Here is a 23,898-nt window from a genome sequence, read left to right on the forward strand (position 1 = left end):
CATTATTCGTAACGCCAACTAATATTAATCAGATTCTGGATTGCAATCTCCAGAAAATGGTTTAATGGCTAAATATCAAAATAGGCAACTTCACAAAACTCAGAATAGTGAACTTCGATCAAAGTGGTAAAATTGGAAATTCACTTAAATTTTTGGATGATGTCATCACGGATGGAACAACAGAGTAAATGGAGACATCTAACAGGGGAGGTATGGATAAGTTTTTTACTATGAGTGGGTGACTCTGCAATTTCACTATCCAGGAAGGGGTCCAACTGAAATTAACCCTTTATTTTTATTTATTATTACATTTAACTTATAGATAAATTCCAATCAAATCCGTTTTTTAAGTATCATAATTTTTTATTTTCTTTTGGATTTAATTTGGCCTTTCTGTTATGTCATTTAAATTTTATATTATTTTATTGAAGGGTTTATATGTCCTCTCATTTTCTACCAACTAGTAAAATCACAATGAGCCGAGTGTGTCATGTAAAAAGATAATAGGATTTTTTTTTCTAATTTATTTATCACGGGGGATTTTCCACTATTTCAAAATATCTCATAAATATTTTTTGCAGTTTACTCGGTCTTCATATGTTTGTACATTTGATGGCTAATATATATGTTCGTCGGAAATATATGGAGTGGAAGCCATGGAAGTGCAATCAAGGATTACTAGAGCATCAATTACTAAAGGATGCGGTAATACGTCGTGTCGAAAAGATGCGGACTGCATTAATGCGCATTGTGGTAGTAGAAGATGCTTGGCCTTTGTCGTGAAAGGCGAGAAACCGAGTTGTATGTGACATTGCCAACACAGGTTAGAAGAGTTGATGATACCTTATCGAAAAGTCTTTAATAAACTTTTCTACAAAAATAATTATTGTCTTATGAACCAAGGAGTGTTGGCAATGAGCAAATTAAAGCCCAATAAGATAAATTTATGCCCAATGACATAATTGGTAAATGAATTAAAAGAACTTAGAAAATTAAAATTTATTGCAACATAAAACTAATTTAAATTTTAAGAAAAATAAAATAATTATGTTGTTTCATAAAAATGGCTAGAAAAAGCACAAAAAATATTAATACTCTATTTCAGAAATTACTACAAATGCAAAATAAATAAATATTAGAAATATTTATAAAATTGAAATTTTCAAATTACATTTCTTGTTAAAAATTATAAAATCATTTACACATGTTATATTTTGCAAAAACATAATATGAATTACTCAATAATGAAATATGCTCTGATAATTTATAAAATGACAAAAGAATAATAAAACACAAGAAATTCGTAAAAGTAAATATGGTGGGGAAATCGGTGCGCTGTGAAATTGGTCTTCCAAGAAGAAATCCTCCTGCACCAAAAAAACTAAGTTGAACCCGATCAGATACCTGTTTTCGCTGGAGCCCACTTCCACCGACTAGACACGAAGGTAAGCTCATTCCATATATTCCATCTAAAAACCCGATTTCGTTTTTATCAATTTTTTTCCTCGAATCCTGTTGTCGGCGGCGCAAAAGTTTGAGCTCGCTGAGAACGTTTCTATGATTTTCCCATGGCTAAATCGAATGAAGTCAGAGATTACGATGAAAATCCCCAAATCGCATTGTCGCAATTTTAGAGTTCTAAGGATGGGGTTTCAAGATCTTGGTGTGGGTGGCAGGGTGATCGGGGCGACGGTGAGGCGTGCAATTTTGTTGGAGAAGAAAAAAATTGACCCATGTAAATGCGAGGATATCAAAGTAAATGCACCATAATTTTTAAGGGTGTCTATTATTTGACCGTTGACCGTTAAAATTAGGGGGTGTTTGTAGTTTTTCATATTATAGGGAGTGAATGCGAACTTTTCTATAGTACAGAGGTGCAAAGTGTATTTAGCCATATATTTAATTTGATGATTAAGACCATGCATACTAACTGGATAATTAATTACTTTGTAGGGAATTAATTTAGTTTCATTTAATCTAAACTTACCGGATATAGATAACCATACGAGCCCTAAATATATATTCAGTACTATTTTGTTTATGGCTAATATAAAATAGAAAAAACTAGTTCATCATCATATATGAATAAATTCTAGCACATTTTCTCACATGATCAATAGGTGTCTATGTGTATCCGAATGAGTATAGCTCAACTGGTTCCGGAGGTGATAAGTTGGAGCAAAGACCTATGAACGAATCCTGGCGGCCGCAGTGTGGGAATTTCAACTCCAATGAAGGTTGGTTCCTTGTGGGCACCAGGTTCGGGTCCGCTACCCTAACGAACCGTTGAGTCACCATGATTTTACATCCCTCCATCAAATACTTATCGGGCCAAGGGATGAGGAGTCTGGGGGCGAGGAATTTCGTCTTTTGGAGCAAATAGGTGTCTCTCTCTCTATGTCTATATATATATATATATATATATATATATATATATATATATATATATATATATATATATATATATATATATATATATATATATATATTTTATTTCTATTTCTCTGTTATAGGTAAAGAAGAAAGACTATTTCGTATTTTATGTTGAAATTTTCAGTTGTTAATTAGAAGTAAGGGTGGAAATCAGATGGATCAAAATCGATGCGTTCGCATTGGAAGTGAAAAACTATTTCCATCTCTATTCCGAAAAAAAAAACTCAAAAAAATCGGATATCGGGATTTCAAAAATTGGAATGAAAAACCTTGTTCCAAATTCAAATTTTCTTTGGATTGGAATCTGCAGTATTAGGAAATTCCAAATTTTTAGCCACCTATAACGTAAAATGTATAATAATATTGACATTATAAGTGTAAGTTTTTGGAATATAATTAGAAATTTTCCGAATAAAATCGGATCGAAAATTGAAAATCTAATATGTATTGAAATTTAGTTAAAAAAAAAACCGAAATCTGAACTCTTGGAATTCAGAATGAAAAATGTTGTTCCAAAGTCGGAAATTTCAAATCGAAATCAGCGGCAGTTGGAATTTTCATTCCAATTTCCAATTCGGAATTAGGTGACTAGCATTTTTTTATACTCAAACCGACAGTAACTTTTTAGTTCATTTAGGTGGAGAAGCAGATGCTCGTTCTACTTAAAAGTAGGTACTGCCTCATTTCAAATGCTTGCATACTCCAAAGAAAGAAGAAAGAGAGACACAAGTTAGTTACCTCTTAAATTAAGTAAGATGGAGTTCTTGAATTCTCTTCTTATATTTCAAGATTTTAAGAATTCAAGGAGCTTTAACTTTCTTTATATTGTAATAATAATCTCTGCCTAAAACAATTATACATAAATGCAGAATTAAGCTTATATTAGATATATATAAACGTGCACGTATAAGTAGATTCAATTAAAACGCGATTATTACAATGAGACTGAAATGTGTGTATTCTTCATCATCTAGGAGAAGTAAACTAAGATTATTTTAGTCTACTTAATCTTCTATTATTGTACTCATCAAACATATGTAGTATTGATGGTTGAGTTTTGATGGGGTGCACTAATTATCATGTTTTTGTTATTACATGAACTTTACATGTTAAAACTCTTTCTAAAATGAATTGATTGACCATTTATTTGGCACATATCTTGAAATGATGTTAAGATTAATTAGTTCCAAATATAAAATCATCAGGCTAGCTAGGTAACTATACAAGAAACTGTCATATATCATTGTATATAACATTTTTTTTATAAGGGGTTAATATATTTTGAACTTTCGATAAATGGAGTAAAAAGAAGATCAAAATCTTTCTTTTGCAGAAACTGATAATTGTCCAAAGGATCACGAGTTCCATGAGTTGCTCAAAACACTCGAACAACAAACCAATTAGGATGGCGTCAGATTCGTTAAATACCAAGGCTTTTGGTGTGCGTTGTATTTATTCCGACAAATATTGTCGTCTCAAAAGCACTTCAAAGCAAAGGATTCTGATATAATATTGGCAAGCCTACCTAAATCAGGAACCACCTGCCTGAAATCCCTCACTTTTTCAACAGTCCATCACAATATTAATCCTAATCATGATGAAACCCTTTTTTCACTTGTCATACTCCTCATCTTTTTCCTAACCTCAAATTCGATCGTTATTGGGATCAAGAAAATCCCGATCTCCAAAACATTCAAAATTCCGGGACTCACGTGCCTTTGCATAGCTTCCCCAAGTCCATCCAAGTCCAAATGTAGGATTATCTACATTTGCAGAAACCCTTTGGATATGTTCATCCCATATCTCCATTTCTCACTTGAAAACAAGTTCGTAAAAGTTGTCACCCCAGTCGAGTTGGACGAGGCTTTCGACATATTTTGCAGGGGAATTAATTATATTATGGGGCCCTTTTGGGACCATGTTCTTGGATTCTGGACCCATTTGGAGAATCCTCGTAAAGTGTTGTTCGAAAGTATGAGAATTTGAAAGAGGATATTGGTTTCAATGTGAAGAAAATTGCCGAGTTTCTTGAGTGCCGTTTCTCGCTGGAGGAAGAAGAACAAGGCGTGGTTGAAGAAATCACAAAGCTATGCAGCTTTGAGAATTTGAAGAAGTTGGAGGTGAACAAGAATGGACATGTTTATGGTATATTGAAGAAAAGTTCGTACTATAGGAAGGGAGAAGTTGTAGACTGGATGAATTATCTCACTCCCGCCATGGCTGAACGCATGGATAAGCTCATTGAGACCAAGTTCAAGGGCTCTGGTCTAGTCTTCAACACACGAAGCAAGGCCATGAAGAATTAATATAATAAAACGTACGCACTCATGTGTATGTGTGTATATACACATATATTTACATATATACACACATATATATATATGAGATCATAATATGATTTGGTAAATAAATGTGTACTTTGCCATGTGTTTTACTAAAAACTATATATTAATTGTAATTTTATAAAATAAGGTGTAAAACCAAGTATACGGTTATTGAGATATACATGCATGCACTGTTAATTATATATTGTGATATATATGCCTAGATGCTTATAAAAAAAAGATATATATATATGTCTAGTTTATTAAACATAACTCTATATAGGGGTTTTTGTGGATAAGTCCCCAACCAAGCATCTTTATTATTCTAGGTTTAGGGGCTATATCTCTTTCACCAATAAGTCCATCTCTTTAATATTTATTATAAGGGTAAATTACAAACACCCCCCTGAGGTATGGTCAAATTACAAAAACACCCCTATTGTTTGGATAATTACAACTACCCCCCTCAACTATGATTTTTTCTTACACCTCCACCCTTATGGTGCCAAATTCAACATAATCATTTAGATTCCGTGAAATGTGCTATAATTTGTACTCGTTTTGTGTAAAAATGCAGTTTTCGATGCACTACAAACTGATATATACAAGCTAAAAATCACATATTATGATCATCTTGCTTCATAATGTAGAGTTTGAATGGGATAAAACAGGTAAAAAAGTGATAATATTCCATATAATCTCGAAGATTCCACTAAATTTGAGGAGTTGAGGGGGTGGTTGTAATTATCCAAACAAGAGGGGTGTTTTTGTAATTTGACCATACCTCAGGGGGTGTTTGTAATTTACCCTTATTATAAATAAAGGAAACATTCATGTATATGCCAATATTACCCTCTACCCTTTATACCCAATTCTTAATTGTAACCCCAATTTATTAATTATGTCCACAAATATCAAATTTTGACCACAAAAATTCAATTTTGATTTTTTGGATCATACTTTAATATGCTCAATTTCATCCTTAACTTAATTTAATCTCAATTTCACCACAAATTAAAAAAAATATTCAGTTTTGACCCAAAACTTATTTTTTTCAAAAAAAAAAAAAAATTTCAAAAATATTTTTTTGCCGCCGGATTCCGGCGTAGACTTTTCAATTTTTTTTTTCTTTCGGATTTTTTTCGACGTTGATTTTTCAATATTTTTTTTTAATTTAATTTATTTTTTTTTCTTTTCTTTTCTTCCGGATTTTTTCGCTGGTTTCCGGCGGTCTCCGGCGTAGACTTTTTTTAGTGTTTTTTTAAGTTTTTTTTTTTTTTTTTTTTTTTAACGCCCGCCGCTAAACGTTGACCGTAATTGTGCTGTCACTGACAGTAATTTAACGTAATTACACTGTTAATAAAAGTTAATTAACGTAATTGTACTGCCGTTGACAGTAAATTAATGTAATATTATGATTTTTTATTTTTTGTTAATTTTTTTTTTATTTTGTTTGATTTGTTAACAAGTCAACGTAATTATATTACTGTCGTTGACAGTAAAATAATTGTAAACACAATAATATTACTGTCAACAACATCAATATTATTATTTTTTTGGGTTTTTTGTTTTGTTTGAGTTATTCACGGAGTGACGAAAAAATATTACTGTCTATTATTGTAATATTACTGTAAACGCAATAATATTACTGTGGTTGACGGTAATATTACTATTGTTATAGTAATATTGCTGTCAACCACATCAATATTATTATTTTGTTTGGATTTTTTGTTTGTTTGAGTTATTCACGGAGTAACGTAATAATATTACTGTCTATTATTGTAATATTACTGCGGTTGACGGTAATGTTACTGTTGTTATAGTAATATTATTGACACTCACAGTAATATAATTCTTTTGGTTTTTTTTATTATGTTTACATTTGTTGAACGGTCAACATAGTAATATTACTCTATTACACAATAATAATGAGTTTTGTTGTGTTAATATTACTGTGCTAGAGATTAATATAGCAATATTACTATGTTAAACTGTAATTTAGTTTAATTTTACTGTGTTTTACAATAATATAGTTAATATTACTGTCAATCACAACAATATTGTTGTTTAAACGAAAAAAAAGTTACAGAAAGAAAGAAAAGAAGAAAAAAAAAACGAAAAAGTCAACGCCGGTCAGCGCCAGAAACCGGCGAAAAAATCCGGAAGAAAAAAATAAAATAAAAATAAAATAAATAAATAAAAAAATTTGAAAAGTCAACGCCGCCCGGAATCCGGCGGGAAAAAAAGTTTTTGAAATTTTTTTTTTTGAAAAAAAAAAGTTTTGGGTCAAAATTGAATAATTTGTGAAATTTGGGGTCAAATTGAGGTTAAATAAAGTTAATGATGAAATTGGAGCATATTAAAGTATGAGGGGTTATTTTAGTCCTTTACAAAAATCTGGACCATATGTGAACTTATTGGTAGATGAGTTTTTTATCTGGATCTGTTCATGAATAAGTACATATTGATGGGCTTATTTCTAAAGACCCCAACTATATATGCTATGTCTTTGTATTTGACAATATCAAATACCAAAAGCATGCACTAGTTTTTTATGGGAATTCATTTCAAGTGTACGAATTGTTCGCATTTAATTTGTGCTTTTAATAGGAAAAGAAGAAAAGATACACTGAACATATATAAAATAGTATAGAAATATTGGGATTTCGATGCACCACTATATTTTAAAGTTGAATATAAATTGACTTGTTTCTTTTTACAATATTTCCCTTTAAAAAAATATAAGAGTACTAAATGCTTTAGTAAATACCAAATGTTTTTTGAGGAAGAAAATAAAGAGAACTTAAGAAAAATCATAAAAATACTAATATTTGGAATGAGTGTTAAAAGGTGTTTTACTTTGACACTATTCTAATCAATCACAATTAATAAAATTAACTAAAAGCACGCACTAGTATTTTATGTTTACCCGTTCAATACAACAACATTTAAAATTTATTTTGCTGTGTTACACAGTAACATTGGCCGTCAACAACACAATACCATTGTCAGAAAAAAAAAATCAAAAAATTAAAATGATAATAATTAATTAATATTACTTTACAAAGCCAAAAAAAAAACATTAAAAAAAAATTAATGTTACTATGTCGACTTGATAAAAAAAATCTTAACGTCGTTCAAAAGCAACAGTGGTTAAAATTGAGGTCAATGATCAAAATTGGTTAATTGATGAAATTGATGTTATATTAGAGTTTGATTGATGAAATTGGAGTAGGTTATTTAAATTTAAGAGGTGCTTGTCTTTGATGATCTTGTATGAAAAAGAGAATCATGTACTTTTCTTCTTTTCTTTCTTTTTTTTTTTTTTGTTTATATCGAATATGTAAATATTATAAATAAAAAATTATAGTGTGCGATTTCAACGGGCATACCCGAGGTAATCGCATAACATAAAGAAAAACACGGGAAATAAAACATAAAAAAACACAAGTCTCTAGGGGTTAAACCCCGAAACCGTAGGACTAATCACCATCGGCGATCTAATGGGTCACCGCCGTTTGTTGCGAGCTTCCCATAGATGGTAGACAAGGCTCGCCAATGCACATCTTTTGGCTTTGCTTCGGTAAGAGTTGCCCCAGACTTCCTTTTTGAGCCATTTAAGGGCAGCCTTGAGTGTCGTTGGTCGTCTAGCAATACCCATCCGTACGCAGATTCCGTCCCATACTTCACTAGATACGCTGCATTGGAAGAACAAATGCTTCCCGTTCTCCTTCTGTACGTCACAAAGGACGCAAGTGTCATCAAGTTCGAGGTACTCCATCCGGTCCATCGTATGCATTCGTTCCATGGCAGCCATCCACAGAACGAATGAGTGCTGGGGCGTCATCGACGTCGCCCATATTAACTTTCCCCATGGTTTAACCAGAGCCATGTGCCGAATCCAATCGTAGACCATGCCCACTTTCAATTTCCCCATATGGATTCGCCGTTGAGATAAAATTCATTAACCCATTGAATCCATAGGGAGTCTTTATTCAAGTGGATATCCCATAGATTCTTGACAAGCAGGCTCCAGTTCCAAACACGTAAATCCCGGATACCCAACCCTCCTTCGGCCTTTGGTTTGCAAATGGATTCCCAATGACCTTCGACACTCGATCTCCCCATAGGAACGAGATTTAAACAGTTGCTCAATATGCCCAATAATCGTTCCCGGTATAGCAAAAATCGAAAGCTAATAACAATACGTACCTTGGACTACTTACTTGAGGATTTCAAGTCGTCCTGCATATGATAGCGTCTGGCTTGTCCAAACCCCGATGGCATGCTATCTTATCCAGTAGGGGTTGGTAGTTCTGCACTTTTAGCTTAGAGGCCGCAAGAGGGATGCCGAGGTAACGCAACGGGAACACCCCGGTGGCGAACCCTCAATAGTGGCGCACTCACGGTAGCCCACTCCCGGGAGGAACACACTCGATTTCAGATTATTGGCTTGAAGACCCGATACTCTACCAAACTCGAGTACCGTGCTAGCCAATATACGGACCGATTCAACATCACCCCTCGAGACAAGCATTAGTTCATCCACAAAATAAGATGACTAAGTTTGTGGAGATGGCACATGGGATGATAGTTCATCTCACGTTCCCTTGTACGTGTGTGCAATAGTCTTGATAGATACTCCATACAAATAACGAAAAGGTCCGTGACAGCGGATCCCCTCACCATAACCCTCACATAGCCGGAAAAAACCCTTAGTTTGCCCATTTACCGAGATCGTGAAGGCAACAGAGGTGACACACTGCATTATCCCACCCATGAATTCTGTAGAAAACCCCAGCCCCTCCAACATCGATTGGAGAAATTCCCAATTCACCGAGTCATAAGCCTTTCGTAGATCCATCTTCAGCAAGCAACGAGGCGAGATCCGTTTGCGTTCGTAATTGCGCATTAGGTGTTCGACCAAGTGGATATTATCCGTGATTGGTCTCCCACCCACGAAAGCTGATTGTGCCTTGTCGATAATTTGGGGAAGCACCTTTCTCTAGTCGGGCCGTGAGGACCTTGGCCACCACATTGTAAATAACATTGCAGCATATATTGTCGGACAGAAATCCCCCACTACGAGAGCTTGGGTGGATTTTGGTATGAAAACCATCATCGTGTTGTCCCACTGTTTCAGCAATTCACCGCTCCAAAAAAATTCGAGGACCGCGTCCGTAAGCAACGACCCCACTATGGCCCATGATTTTTTGAAAAAATGGGCAGTAAATCCATCCGGGCCCACGGCTTTGTCATCCGATATGTTGAAGAGGGCATCATTAACTTCCGATGGCGACAACTGAACGATAAGGTCTGTCCTCTTCCCATTTCCAAGCAACGGTCCCAAGCGAACCACATCCCGATCAATTGGTTCGCACGGCAACCTCGTCCCAAGAAATCTTTGTAGAAATTCTCGAATTCCACCAGTACCTCCTCATTCGAAGTAGTAACCGTGCCATCCTCACGTTGGATAGAAACGATATTGTTTTATTACGCATTTCGTCGTGCTAACCCGTGAAAGAATTTGGTTGGGAGATCTGAATCCTTCAGATAGTGTAGTTTCGCCTTTTGGTATTAGAAGCCTTCCCAAGAAAATGGGCCTTCTCAACCTTCGTTTGCACCTCCCATTGCAAATTCAAATTATGCCGGTCATTATGCGGCCGTATTTGTGCTTCCTCGAGTTCCTCATTAGCCCGTTGCACCGTCTCCGATATGTGCCCAAATTCCCTACGGTTGAGACGTTTGAGCGGATGTTTGAGGGCTTTGAAGTTTTGGCATAGGGCCAATTGGCGACTTCCACGTCTATCGGATGTCCAAACATCCTCCCCAATTTTGAGGTAATCGCCATGCGAAGTTCTCATATTAAATAAGCGAAACGGCCGGGAATTTGGGGTAATAGGGTCCCCTAAATTCATGACAACTGGCTCGTGGTCCGAGACCGGACCAAATGGGAGGAATTTAGTCGAGCTCCCACTAAATTCATTCCTCTACCCCTCATTCACCAACACCCGGTCGAGCTTACTCCACACCGTGTGGTTCGACCACGTGTAATGAAGCCCCGAAGATGGCAAATCCTCCAAGTCACACACCCCTATACATTCCCGCATGTCATGTATCATATAAGGTGTGAGATACCTCCCGACTTCTCCGTTGGTTTTATGACAGCGTTAAAGTCCCCCATACAACTTCATCATACTGACCAACTCCACTCTTGCTACATCCGGATACCATATGATGAGAATTCGATTGGTACGGTGGAGGTGGAAATTATTCATATACTCCCACTGTCTAAACCGTAGCTTCATAATAGAATCCAAGATACCCGGGTCCCAAACCTTCGTCTCCAGAATCCCACAAATAGCCAACTTATGTTTGCCAATGAGGTCCCCGACCCATTTCTGCGTGAGGGCGCTATTAAAGCCCCTCACGTTCCAACAACCAAGAATCATGTTCTTGCTTTTAGATAAATTTGTTTTTTGTCATACTTATTTGTTTATATGGGAAATGTGGGATACCCCCTAATTTTGAAAATATATAGGGATAGGTCCTATGGATTTTTCTTCCCTAGTTAAAAACCAAATTCTAATCTTAATTTGATAAACCCCTGGATAACTTAAAATACCTGTTTTGCCCTTATAAAGTTAGCTATTAGAACCACGTTCCCAAATCCAAGCCCTATCTGTTTCTCTCGATGTCTTCTCTCTGCCGCTCTGTTCCCTCTCTTCCTCCACCACGTTCACAAACCGTAGCCTTATATGTTTCTCTCGATGTCTTCTCTCTGCCGCTCCGTTCCCTCTCTTCCTCCGCTAATGTCACTGACGCCCTCGCCGCTGCACCGGGTACATATGGCCCGTTCTGATAATGGGGATTGCAGTCGTGATTATCTCTTCTCTGGTTATCTACTCGCGAGATTTGGTCTGTATCTCGGCTTCCCCCTTAGCTCATATTTCCCGATTATTAGTTGGATTTGATGGCCTCGAGTCGGATTTTGGATCCCTAGGCGTCCCCTGGTGTAAGTTATTACGTGTTTCTCTATTTTTTGTTTTTTATTTTCAGGATTTAGAAACTAATTTGCTATTTTAGTTGCAAATTATGATGTTTGAAGTAAATAAGCGCATGTTTTTAGTTCGTCTTCGTAATAATTAGTGGCAAAGAGTGTTAATTCTTGTTGTTATATTAGTCTGTTTTGATTTTTGGTGGAGATGTGTGGCTTAGTTAGCTAATTTGACTGCAATTGCATTATAATTGGCTATTTATTGCAATTTGCTTTTATATCACGAGTTGTAACTATTACTTAATTGTTGGTGTAGGAGTTAGCTTAGAATTATGAATGGATTAGCAATATAAAACTTATGTTAAAACTTAGATGTGCTATGAATTTTACTATATAAAACTATATATGACTATAGATGACTGCAGTCCTATATAGTCACATTTAGTAATAGATGGACTTGTAGTTTTGTAGTCATTTGTACACGGCTTTAATTCGACTCTGATTCTTCGACTCAACTGATAATTTATTTCAATTGACTAGATTTTTTAATCAGTTTCGTGTTTGATCGAGTTCTTTGTGCTTTTTTTAGATTATTACATAATATTCTAATTTTTTTCTGCCATTTGAATGACATGCGTGTCGTAATTAAATGAAATTTTGTATGCTCGGTGAATCTTTTAGGTCCAATTTTTATGATTTACCCCTTAAAAGTTATGATTTATAATTTTCACTATGTAGTAACATGTAGTCATGTATGAGTTATGTGGGAAGTATATGCTTGTGATGTGTATGTATATCAGTAGGTGAAAGTGTGTGTGTGTGTGTGTGTGTGTGCGCGTGTGTGCAGATTCAAATTTGAAGCAAAATTCGTTGTTTGTTTAACTCTTTTTCTTTTTCGCAGGTCTTGGAGTTTGAACTATTATGTAGTAAGTTTCTGCATAGTGGACGTAGTGGACGTTGTGTTCGTCGTTCAAAACAAGTTGTTCTCGTCTTGAAGCTATAAACTACAAACTACATTATATATGACTATACACGTATAGTCACGTGTGGTCATATATATATATATATATATATATATATATATATATATATATATATATATATATATATATATATATATAAACTGTGTCGTTTTTTTGATGTGTAGTCATGTTGATGATTATGTTTTTCCATTTTTTTGTTCGGTACTAATCGATGATGATTTGTTCTTTGTTGAAGAACATATGCATGTGATTGTGTATTTCGATCTATATTTGAACAAGTTGATTTATAATATCAAGAATTAAATTGTGAATTTTTAGGTGTAGAAATTTGTTTGTATATAATCACCGGTCTACGTAGTTGGTCGACTATAGATAACTATACATGACTATATATAACTTTGGAGCAAAGAGATGGTACATGACTACATATACTATAGTCATATATAGTCAATTTGTGTACAGAAAACTTATAGAAAATTTATTTTTAAAAAATTTAAAAAATTAAAAAAAAATTAAAAAAAAATTAATAAAAAAATTAAAAAAAAAATTAAAATAAAATTAAAATAAAAAATAAAAAATAAAAATAAAAATAAAAGAAAATAAAAAAATTGAAAAAAATGATAAATGCAGGTCCAAAAATGCTAAATGCAGTTGGCTATTATGCTTAATGCAACTGGCGAAATGTTGAATGCAGTTGGGCGAAAATTACGAATAAGGGCACAATAATACTTTTACCTCTTCAGGGAGGTATCTCAAAGAAAGAATTTTAGGGATGTACTTATCCCTATATATTTTCCATACTAAGGGTGTATATCAAATGGACCTTGTTTATAAGTTATTTCTTATGGGTCTATTGATAATTGCCCATATGAAAACTCAAGGACAATTTGTATTACTATTACGTATCAAAGACAATTTGTATTATTAACTATTCAAACAAAAAAGAGAACTTTTATACCTAAATATTCACAATTAATTAATGACAACTTTAGATTTTAATACTCATCTTGTATCTAACATAAGTAGTCTGTATGCATGCATAAAGCATGAGGACAATAAAATGTGGGTATGAAACATCTCAAGTAGGTTTGAAACTCAATAGGAATGGTATATATCCAACTCTAGATACATACTATTTGTTTCTTTCAAATTTAATTAGTAAAAATTAGATATTAACTCCGAAATCAAACTCTAGTTGCATTTTATATGTTCTTTTTAATTTCAATTAGTAAAAATTAGAAATTAAAACTAATGAGATAATATAAGATATCTCATATAATTTCAAGGAGCTAGGATTAGTCTAATAAGCATATAAAACTAATGTGATGGCAAATGAGAGATAACGTAAGATATAGATATTAAACAATTAGATTAGTAGATAAAATATGAATTAAAAAATTCTGAGAAGAAGCAATTAATGCTATTTTACATGAAAAAAATAAATTATATTTCTATATAAAATTAAAGGATCGATTTAAGAAATGTTAGGAGGGGGTGCACGGCCCCCCTTGGGCCTATGCTGGTTCCACCCATGGAGATGAGAGACGACGTAAGATATAGATATTAAACAATTAGGTGCAATTCGTGTGGCGTTAATTGATTGAAGACTTGAAACTCCACTCATTCAACTCAAACCTTGACTCGGCCGATTTCAACTTGGAGTTGGGCCAGGCATTTTTGTAATTTTACAGCCTTGAACTAACGGTGTCAAGGTCAAGCCTATGAAAACTAACATCAAAGACCATATTGGAAAACAATACAAGTGGACGGGGGCAAATCGATGTAATTAGAAGTAGAAGGGGGTAAAATGATTTCGTCCTAGAGTACAAGAGGAGAAAGTGGAATTTCCCTTAAATTAATAGACAAAATATGAAAAATAGCTCATGAAGTTTGTGTGATATACAAAGTGGGTAAAATCTGCCTATATATTTGGTTGATCTCACATAGAAAATTCAACAGAAAACATGGCGACTACTCAACCTAGAATAATTCTCTATGCTCTCCTTTTGATCACCTCATCAGGTAAAATTAACCTATGATTCTATATGAATTCTAGATTTATATTCTTCAGGCCATGTTCTCAATAAAGTAAAAATCTAATAAGCTAGCTCAACAAAATCTCGAGCGCTCAACTTTTTTAATTATTCATTAATTTCAATTATTATTATAATATGCAGTTATACCTTATTCCTCAAAAATAAATGGAGTGGAAGCCATCGAATTGCAACCAACAGAAACTACGAGGGCTGCCCTTGCTGTGTGCTATTCGCCTTGTAAGACGGATCAAGACTGCGTTGATGCTAATTGTGGTAGCAAATGTTTCACCATGAAGCGCCCTTTTAAAATAAGTAATTGTCTTAGTTTTTAATGCCATATTTCTTCAAATTATATTCAATAAAAATGAAATGTGGAGTGTTCATAATAATCATATATAGCCAATAGTAATAATTTCATGTAATGGCTATAGTGATTGTAAGACGAAATTAAATAAATTCACCTTTATTTTCATTTACCTGGGGTTTGATGCATTTTTGCCACCTATATAAGTAAGTTTACACAAATAACAAATATGGTTGGCTCGTAAAAATATATCTCCTGTTTTTACAAATTACATATATCTTATGTCTTTACATGCATATAAAAAGATCTTGTATTTCCTCTCTAGAAATATATATATATATATATATATATATATATGGCAAATTACGGCCACCCCCCTAGCTATGGTCAAATTACGAAAACCCCTCTCCTGTTTTGGTAATTACAGCCACCCCCCCTCAACTATGTATTTATCTTACGAAAAGACCCCTCCAGAGGTAAATTTAGGGTGGTTAATTGAGCAAAACCGGACCAAAATTTCGGTACGCCAACATTTCATACCGTTTACCGAACAAAATATACGATTTGGTTCGGTAAATAACCGAATTACATAAATTTTACGTAAAAATATTTAAAAGGAGGGGGGTGGCTGTAATTACCGAAACAAGAGGGGTTTTTTCGTAATTTGACCATACATTACGGGGGTGGCCGTAATTTTCCCTATATATATTTCTAGAGAGGAAATACAAGATTTTTTAAAAGATGTTGATCAGTTTGAGCAAGAAAATACAAGTTCAAATATTGAATTCGAGAGTCAATTGACCCAACCCTAATTGAAGACCGAAAGTCAAAATTCAAAAAACTTGAAAGGGGAGATTCTAAAAAACAAAATTCTTGAACAAAATAATAAGACAAATCGAAATAGAGGTTGTAATAACTCCATATTTAATAAAATAAAAGAATAAAAAATTAAAAAGCAAAAAAATATTATTAAAAACCAATAAGCTACATCTACCTTAAATGTTGCATTTCAAAAAAAAAATAAAAGAGCAAAACATATATACATATATATTAAGTGATATAAGCGTTTTTATTGGAATTGGTGATGCACCACTATGTTTTATAATTTGATATATGATTCACTTTTTTTTTTCTTGTACTTATGGTTACAATATTGCCCCTTAAGAAATATAAGAGCACGACACCACTAATGCTTTAGTAAACACCAGATGCTTTTGAGGAAAAAAAATAAACAGCCCTCAAGAAAAATCATAAAAGTACTAATATTTGAAATACGTGTTAAAAGCGTGTTATTTTGACTCTAATCTTATCAATCAAAATTCAGAAAAATTAACTAAAAGCAAGCAAAACTGTTTTATGCAAACCGTTCATTGCAAAAAAATAAATTTAGTTGATGTGTTACACAGTGACAATGCTAGTCAACAACACAATAACATTGTTCGAAATAAAAAACTGAAAAAAAATAAAATAAATAATTAATATTACTTTACAAAGAAAAAAAACATTAAAAGAATTAATATTACTATGTTAAAAAATAAATAAAAAATAATCTTCAACTTCGGTCAAAAGTAACGGCGGTCAAAATTAGGGCCAATTGATGAAATTGAAGTTAAATTAAAGTTTGATTGACGAAATTCAAGTAACTTAGAATTTGAGGAGTGTTTGTCTTTGATGATATTTTATGAAAAAAAGAATCATGTTTGTCCTTTAAGATAAATTAGTTTTTTACCATACTTATTTGTTTATAAGTTATTTCATATGAGCCTATTGATAATTGCCTATAATGAAAACTCAAGTACAATTTGTATTACTACTGAGTATTTAGAAATAACCATACAAACAAAAAGATAACTAACATACATAAGTAGTATGTATGCATTCATAAAGCATGTGGGCATGATCTAATTCTAAGTACATAAACAATATTGTAAAATATATAGCTCATGGGGTTTGTGTGGATGCAAATTTGCCTATAAATTTGGTTGTTCTCATACTGAAAATTTAACATAAAATGGCGAATATTGCACCTAAAAATAGTTTTCTTTGCTCTTCTTTTAATCACCTCATCAGGTAAAGCATAAAAGCCTCTCATTCTAAATTAACTCAAAAGCTTCTCAACCAAAACTCGAGCTCGACTCTTTCTTATTGTTTATTAATTTTAATTTTATTGTGTGCAGTTATACTTTGTTTCTAAAAAATGTTTGAAGTGGAAGCCTGGCAACCAGCAGGAATTATTACAAGGGTTGCCCTTGCCCCGTGCCATCCATCTTGTAAAACAGATCAAAACTGCGTTGATGCTAATTGTGGTAAAAAAATGTTTCATCATGTTGCGCCCTATTAAAATTAGTAATTATCTTAGCTAATTAATGCCATCTTTCTTCAAATTATTTTCAATAAACTAAAATGAACTATGGAGTATTCCCAATAAATAGAGCCAATAATAATAATTTGTTGTAATGGCTGATGTGATTGTAAGATGAAGTCAAATAAATTCATCTTTAAGTTTTCTTTGTTTTAAATTCTATATATAAGTAGTTTTAAATAAATATGGCTGGCTTGTAAAAATCTATCTTTTGTCTTTACATGTATGTGTTTCATCACGCAATTCCAATATGCCAACGCATTATTTGTTACTAATTAAATTGTATATTTGACACAAATGTTGAAGAATATATATATATATATATATATATATATATATATATATATATATATATATATATATATATATATATATATATGTTTCAAGACACTAAAGTATATATTTTTGAGCCAAATATTGTTATATATATTTATTTCTAGAGGGGAAAAACAAGTCCAAATATTTAATTCCAGAGTAAATTGATCAAATCCTCGAATTATCGTTATTGATGAACAAAATAAAAATCAAGAAGAGTTGAAAAGGCGATTCCACAAAAATAAAATAATTAGATGGATCGGGATAGAAGATTGTAACTCCAACTATTTTATTCAATAAATTAACTTTAATTTGTAAATAATTCCTTGCTTGTTTAAGATTTCACGACCATTACAACTTATGAATGGCACCATGTAACTACCGAACTTATAATTTACGATCCGAACAACCAACGGGGTTGCATTAAATATCCATTACGCCTCGACGTCAAGGATCGAAAAACATAATCTTTAGAAGGAGCAATTACATCAAAGTATACAGTAAATTTGATGCTTTGCCCAACCCTATTAAACTCTAGTTTTCGAGGTACACCACTGACTTTGGAACCTATCGGAGGTACAACAACTTCTTCATACACACTCTCTGCCACCTCAACATTTGTCATTGTTCGAGAGATCGAAAATGACTTGTTCAGATTCAGAAACGTAATTGATGGATAGTTAAGGTCAGATGGTGTCTGATTTTTTTTTATTACAAGTATTATTGTCTCATGTTATCATCTGAAGTTTTTCATTGTTAATCATTGGTTATTGCTTCGTATGCTAGGACATGATCGAGGGCTTGTGTTGGGTTCATAAACCATTAACTCTAGAGCCAAAATCAAATGGGTTCGCCTTTCGCCCATCGGGACCCGCTCTAATAGGTTTCTTGTTCTTGTCCGAAGTAGTAGTTGTTGGCAATTTATTTATTAAAATAAAATTATTTTTTGAATGAAAAAAAAAAGGAAGGTTATAGGCACCTATTTGATCAAATATGCAACAATATGAAGAGGTGTGGCCATACTTTTTCATTTTGTTTAATTTCCTAAGGGTTGTGTTCATTACTCACAACCATTGGAAACCTATAAATAAAAAGCTCCACATGTTTGATTTAAGGGCAAATTACGGCCACCCCCCTCAAGTATGGTCAAATTACTAAAAAAACCCTCTTTTTTGGGTAATTACAGCCACCCCCTCATTTTAAATATTTTTACGTAAAATTTATGTAATTCGGTTATTTATCGAACCAAATCGTATATTTAGTTCGGTAAACGGTATGAAATGTTGGCGTACCGAAATTTTCGTTCGGTTTTACCGAATTAACATACCTAAATTTACCTCTTGAGGGGTCTTTTCGTAAGATAAATATATAGTTGAGGGGGGTGGCTGTAATTACCCAAACAGGAGGGGGGTTTTCGTAATTTCACCATAGCTCAGGGGGGTGGCCGTAATTTGCCCTTGATTTAATAAAATAAAAATCAATTGAATTCCATAATTTTGGTTTATGGAATTCATCTTTCTTTAGCCCGGAAATATTCTTCGCAGAATATTTTCTTCCGTATTCGATTCGAGAGTTTGAGACACAAAATAACGTTCGTTGTACTCGGGATTTTGAGTGCTCATATGCCGAATTAGCCGTTATATCTTGGGAGACCATTGTCAAATAACCGTAAGCACCGTAGCGGGGCAATATCATCTTCAGGAAAGAGTTTTCTTGCCTCGGCTAATCTTTTCGTATTTTCACTAATTTTGTTCGACCAATTTACTAAATCTACTATCCGTTTTATATACCGGGAACAACAATATTAAGAAGATATTTTTGTGTGATTTAGTAAAATGAGTTTTCTGCACACGTTGGTAAACGGGATGGAGAAGAAGATAATCTGCCAAAAATCAAGAAGTTACAAAATCAAATTGGAGGAAAAAGTTCATTTTCGAACAGAACATGAAGTCCACGTTCTTTCCCATTTTCGAAGATGTTAAAGTCCGAATATGGAAAATTAACATTTCACAGAAGTTGTAGATAATCAAGTTTTCTTTCCAGATCATGTTAAACTTCACAAATGGATATTTTAGGAGGAGTTATGATAACAACACGAAAGGGTGCTAAAACTGCCAATGCACCTTCTCATGTAAAATAGAACCGTTCGTGACCAATGCAACTTATCGCATATTAAACGCCTCACCAATGTCCAATGCATGAAATTTTGGTGAAAGAAGACGAAATCGAAGAATAATGATGAGATTATATATTATTTTCGATTCATGAATATTATTTAATATTTTTTGTGGTTCCATAGTAGGTGTATTTTTACAGCACACCTATTCCGACTTCGAGGATTACTTTGATCATGACCAGTCCGAATCTCAGAAAACGTGAAATATAAAAGTTGTAGAAAACTTTGTTGGCTATTCGGATCATATTGAGTCAACAAAATCGGACTTCAGACGGAAGAGATATGATTAAATCATTCAGCACTGCCATAATATTGACACGATTTGGTGCTACCCACAAAATTTTGAATTGACGAACATGTAATTTATCGGGTACGTTTTTTGATTATTAGATATCTATTTTTGCAATAAATTGATAATTCTACATGATATAATGGTGGATTATTGCATGATAGTTTAATTTTCATAGGTGGAAGCATGGTAAAACATATACAATATATATGCTTCAATGAATATTCATTATGTTTGTGTATCTATATTAATGATACAAATAACTTTATCCTAAATGCAATAAAGTGATAGCATATGTGCTAATTATTTGAATAAGTTTATCATAAACCGCATGATAAGTGCTATACTACATGACATTTATCATGAAAAATTCAATATTTATTTGTATGCATATAGTTTGATAAGGGATTAGCTTTCTCCCAATTTTCATTTGATGTGGAACCGTCGAGTTGTTTGATTTCCGAATATATTTTATGAAATTTGTGAGTACGTGATCTTATTATTAACGTTTTTATTATTTTCTATGAACGATTAGACTTGCCTCATATATTAGTTGTGTTACTTAGTTAGAGGAATATTATTATACATATTATTATTTCCGTAAGCCATACCAATTCCTTAGAATTGTGTAATTGCATGGACACATATTGATTATATGCTATATATTTATATAAATCAACTATGTTGGATATGAATTAATTTATGCCATGAAATAATATCCAAACTTGATGTTATTATATACTCGTGTGTATACTATGTATATATTGATATAGTATGCTTGATCTATTGTTTCTTTCTATGATCAACTAGTATGAACGTTGTGCTCACATGTCAAATATTATGTTTATTATAATATTGAAATGAAATAGAAAGAAAGAAAAGCTCAATTCATGAGATCACATGAACAGTTCTTGTCTCATGAACATAAAAGAAGATCGAACTGTTGGTTCGATTTGATATTATTATTTTTTTTTGATATCACATTTGCAAGATGATGATCTACACTGTGAATGGATGAGATCGGATTTTGATTTTTCAAACATCCGAAATCATTGTAAACAACAATGGATGTTTTGTTGAAAGAAAATTTGAGAAGTTTACTTAAGAACTTGTTTTGTAGAATTAAATCGTTGGATTTGCCTGAATTTTGAACGGCATGTTTAGGACATACAATCCTAAACTATGAACGATTAAGATTAGAATTTGTATATTATAACTTTAATATTGAATAGTGGAGATCAACCACCATTTGAAGAGATTAATATTTTCTTGTTTATTGACAAGATTTAAGTATCTTGACGATTTTCTCTTTTTGAGGAAAGAAATCTTATTATCTTATTTGTTGACAAGATTTAAGTATCTTGAGAAGTTTCCTCTTTTTGTGCTTCCTGAGAGAAAGAAATACAATTCTTTGTAATTAAATCATATTGGTGATCCAATATATTTCCCTAACAAAAGAAGAAATGTATTTTGTTACATTGTGTATCCTTATTAATAAAATAAAAATAAGGATTTCAAAGCATTTAAATGATATGTGAATGAAAGTTGGAAAATGCCAACTTTGACAAATGAATTAAAAAATGAGTACTGAAACTCTTGGAAAAAATTTATGGATATCATATTGATAAATTCTAGAATACATACTCTAGAATTTGTGGGGGAAATTAGATATTACGAGCTAACCACATTAATATTAAAAAATGTGGGGGTCTTTAGGCCCTAACCACATAAATTAGATATTCCGAACTAACCACATAAATATTTATAATTGTGCGGGTCTTTAGGCCATAACCAGTAACCACATTAATATTTAGAAATGTGGGGGTTTTTAGGCCAAGGTAAAAAAAGTACCTAAGTTAATATAAGGCCTAGTATGTCAAGTGGATAAATATTGAATATATAAATAATGATTGTGTAGGAGATAGTCACTCTTGATGCAAATTGATTATATTGTGTTTTCTTGTAAAATAAGAAAATAAATAAGTTCTAAATAAGAGAACTTATAAATGTATAAGTGGTAAATCTTCAAAGTGATGAACAACCAAGTTAAATATGTGTGAGTGGTAAATCATCAAAGTTGCGAACAACCAAGAGTACAACAAGATGGCAAAGAAAATCAATATGTTTGATTTTAATTTAATTTTATAACTTATGAGTTATAAAATGAACGAATGACAATTATTGAAATATTGTCTACATTGGAAGAATGTACGTGGAAGTTAGTTTGTCTTCTTCCAAGTAGTAAACCATTAAGGTTTAGATGGACTATTCAAAAGAATGATTAAGGGTAGTCCTATAAAGCTAAATTAGTAGCTATTGAATTTTTTGATTATTTATAACAAGATATTGGAATCCGTTAAGTCATTCTAAAGTAATATTTGATAAAATTGTGTTATCAAATAATTTTCGTAATAACGAGTGTGACCAGTGTGTTTATATTAAAAGCACGTGGAAGTATATGTCTATAGACGATATTATAATCATGAGATAGTGATCATAATATTATTTTGAACGTTGAGAAAATATTGAAAAACAATAAAAATTAAATTTTTGATGTGAAAAACGAGGGTCTAGACGATGTAATCTTATAGATTAAATTCACTACGACAAAGATAATCTTATTGAAAGTCTCATATTGAGACTACTATAAAATTGATCTAGTTGTCTAAAGATCAAGTCTTTACTTTACCAAAAATAACAATGAACAATGGTTCAACTAAAAATAATCATTCAATGATGTTATAAGGGTTCTTAGGTAATCTAAGTATCGCGTTTAAATGGATTAGACTAAAGAAAATATCCAGTTCTATTAGGAAATTACATTGGATATATGAGTCCACTAAGATTATGTAACTTGGAAATCCTCAAAGAAAAATGAATATCTCGATTCATGGTTGAATTCGAATATATAGCTTTAGATAAAGTTATAAAAGAAGTTGAATAAACTTCATAAAACTATTGGAGGATGTTCCGTGTTGGACTAAGTCGGTGCCTGCAATTATGAATAAATTGTGATAGCCAATCGGTTACGATAAGGGCACAAACGACATGTATAATGGCAAGTATCGACACACTCGTACACATAAGAACATTAGGAAATTGATCTCAAAAGAAATAATATAACATTGATTATGAAAATTAATGGTTAATAGCGGATCCGCGACTAAAAGTCAACTAAAGAGATCAAACATATTGCCTGTCTAGGGGTGTGAGATCAAAACCCATAAGTTAAGAATTTCTATAGTGGTAACCCAACCATGATGACTGGAGATCTCAAGAACTGGTTTAAAAGGGACAACTAAGCTATTGAAATTCAGTGATGCACTAAGGAGTATATATTCCTATGGAATTATATATTTCCAGCTCATTCCCGTGATAGACATTAGTGCTGCCTGCGGAGAGGGTGAAGGATAAGCGAAAGCTTTTAATGATTCCAAAACATTGACAAAAGGTGAGGTATTGGTAGGATGCCTTTAATAGGACATCACGTATCTAAGTGTAGAAGTGTGGGCCGCTTCAAAATGACAAACACTTATGAATCCAAGATGTGCTCCAGGGCCAAAATGGAAGCAACCATGAGAAACGATGAAATGTGGGAAAACTATTATGTGGATATCATTGTCTTGGTTTACACAAACGGCTGGCAGTTCAAGACATCGCGTCCACTAACTAGCCAAGT

General features: G+C 32.8%; 1 protein-coding gene, 2 long non-coding RNA genes and 1 pseudogene across 3 annotated transcripts; 3 read left to right on the forward strand and 1 right to left on the reverse strand.

Moving 5' to 3' along the window:
- Positions 1–1,644: 1,644 nt before the first annotated feature.
- On the forward strand, positions 1,645–4,739 carry LOC148769142 (cytosolic sulfotransferase 15 pseudogene; annotated as a pseudogene).
- Positions 4,740–8,265: 3,526 nt separating this feature from the next.
- Positions 8,266–8,694, reverse strand: LOC105972664 (uncharacterized). The gene has a single exon (XM_012997640.2). The coding sequence runs from the start codon at positions 8,692–8,694 to the stop codon at positions 8,266–8,268; it is 429 nt and encodes a 142-aa protein (XP_012853094.2).
- Positions 8,695–14,642: 5,948 nt separating this feature from the next.
- Positions 14,643–15,249, forward strand: LOC105972692 (uncharacterized). The gene is made up of 2 exons (XR_001174156.2): positions 14,643–14,759; positions 14,915–15,249. It is a non-coding gene; the product is annotated as an uncharacterized LOC105972692 (long non-coding RNA).
- Positions 15,250–17,031: 1,782 nt separating this feature from the next.
- LOC148769143 (uncharacterized) lies at positions 17,032–17,623 on the forward strand. The gene is made up of 2 exons (XR_016032023.1): positions 17,032–17,147; positions 17,255–17,623. It is a non-coding gene; the product is annotated as an uncharacterized LOC148769143 (long non-coding RNA).
- The last annotated feature ends 6,275 nt before the right edge of the window (positions 17,624–23,898 follow it).

Source organism: Erythranthe guttata, chromosome 7 (assembly GCF_056151865.1).
Source record: "Erythranthe guttata isolate IM_541 chromosome 7, IM_541, whole genome shotgun sequence".
Classification (NCBI taxonomy): domain Eukaryota; kingdom Viridiplantae; phylum Streptophyta; class Magnoliopsida; order Lamiales; family Phrymaceae; genus Erythranthe; species Erythranthe guttata.

What these genes read in the sequence shown, in the direction of transcription:
- LOC105972664 (XM_012997640.2), bottom strand. Translation starts at nt 8,694, where the DNA reads ATGGGGAAATTGAAAGTGGGCATGGTCTACGATTGGATTCGGCACATG.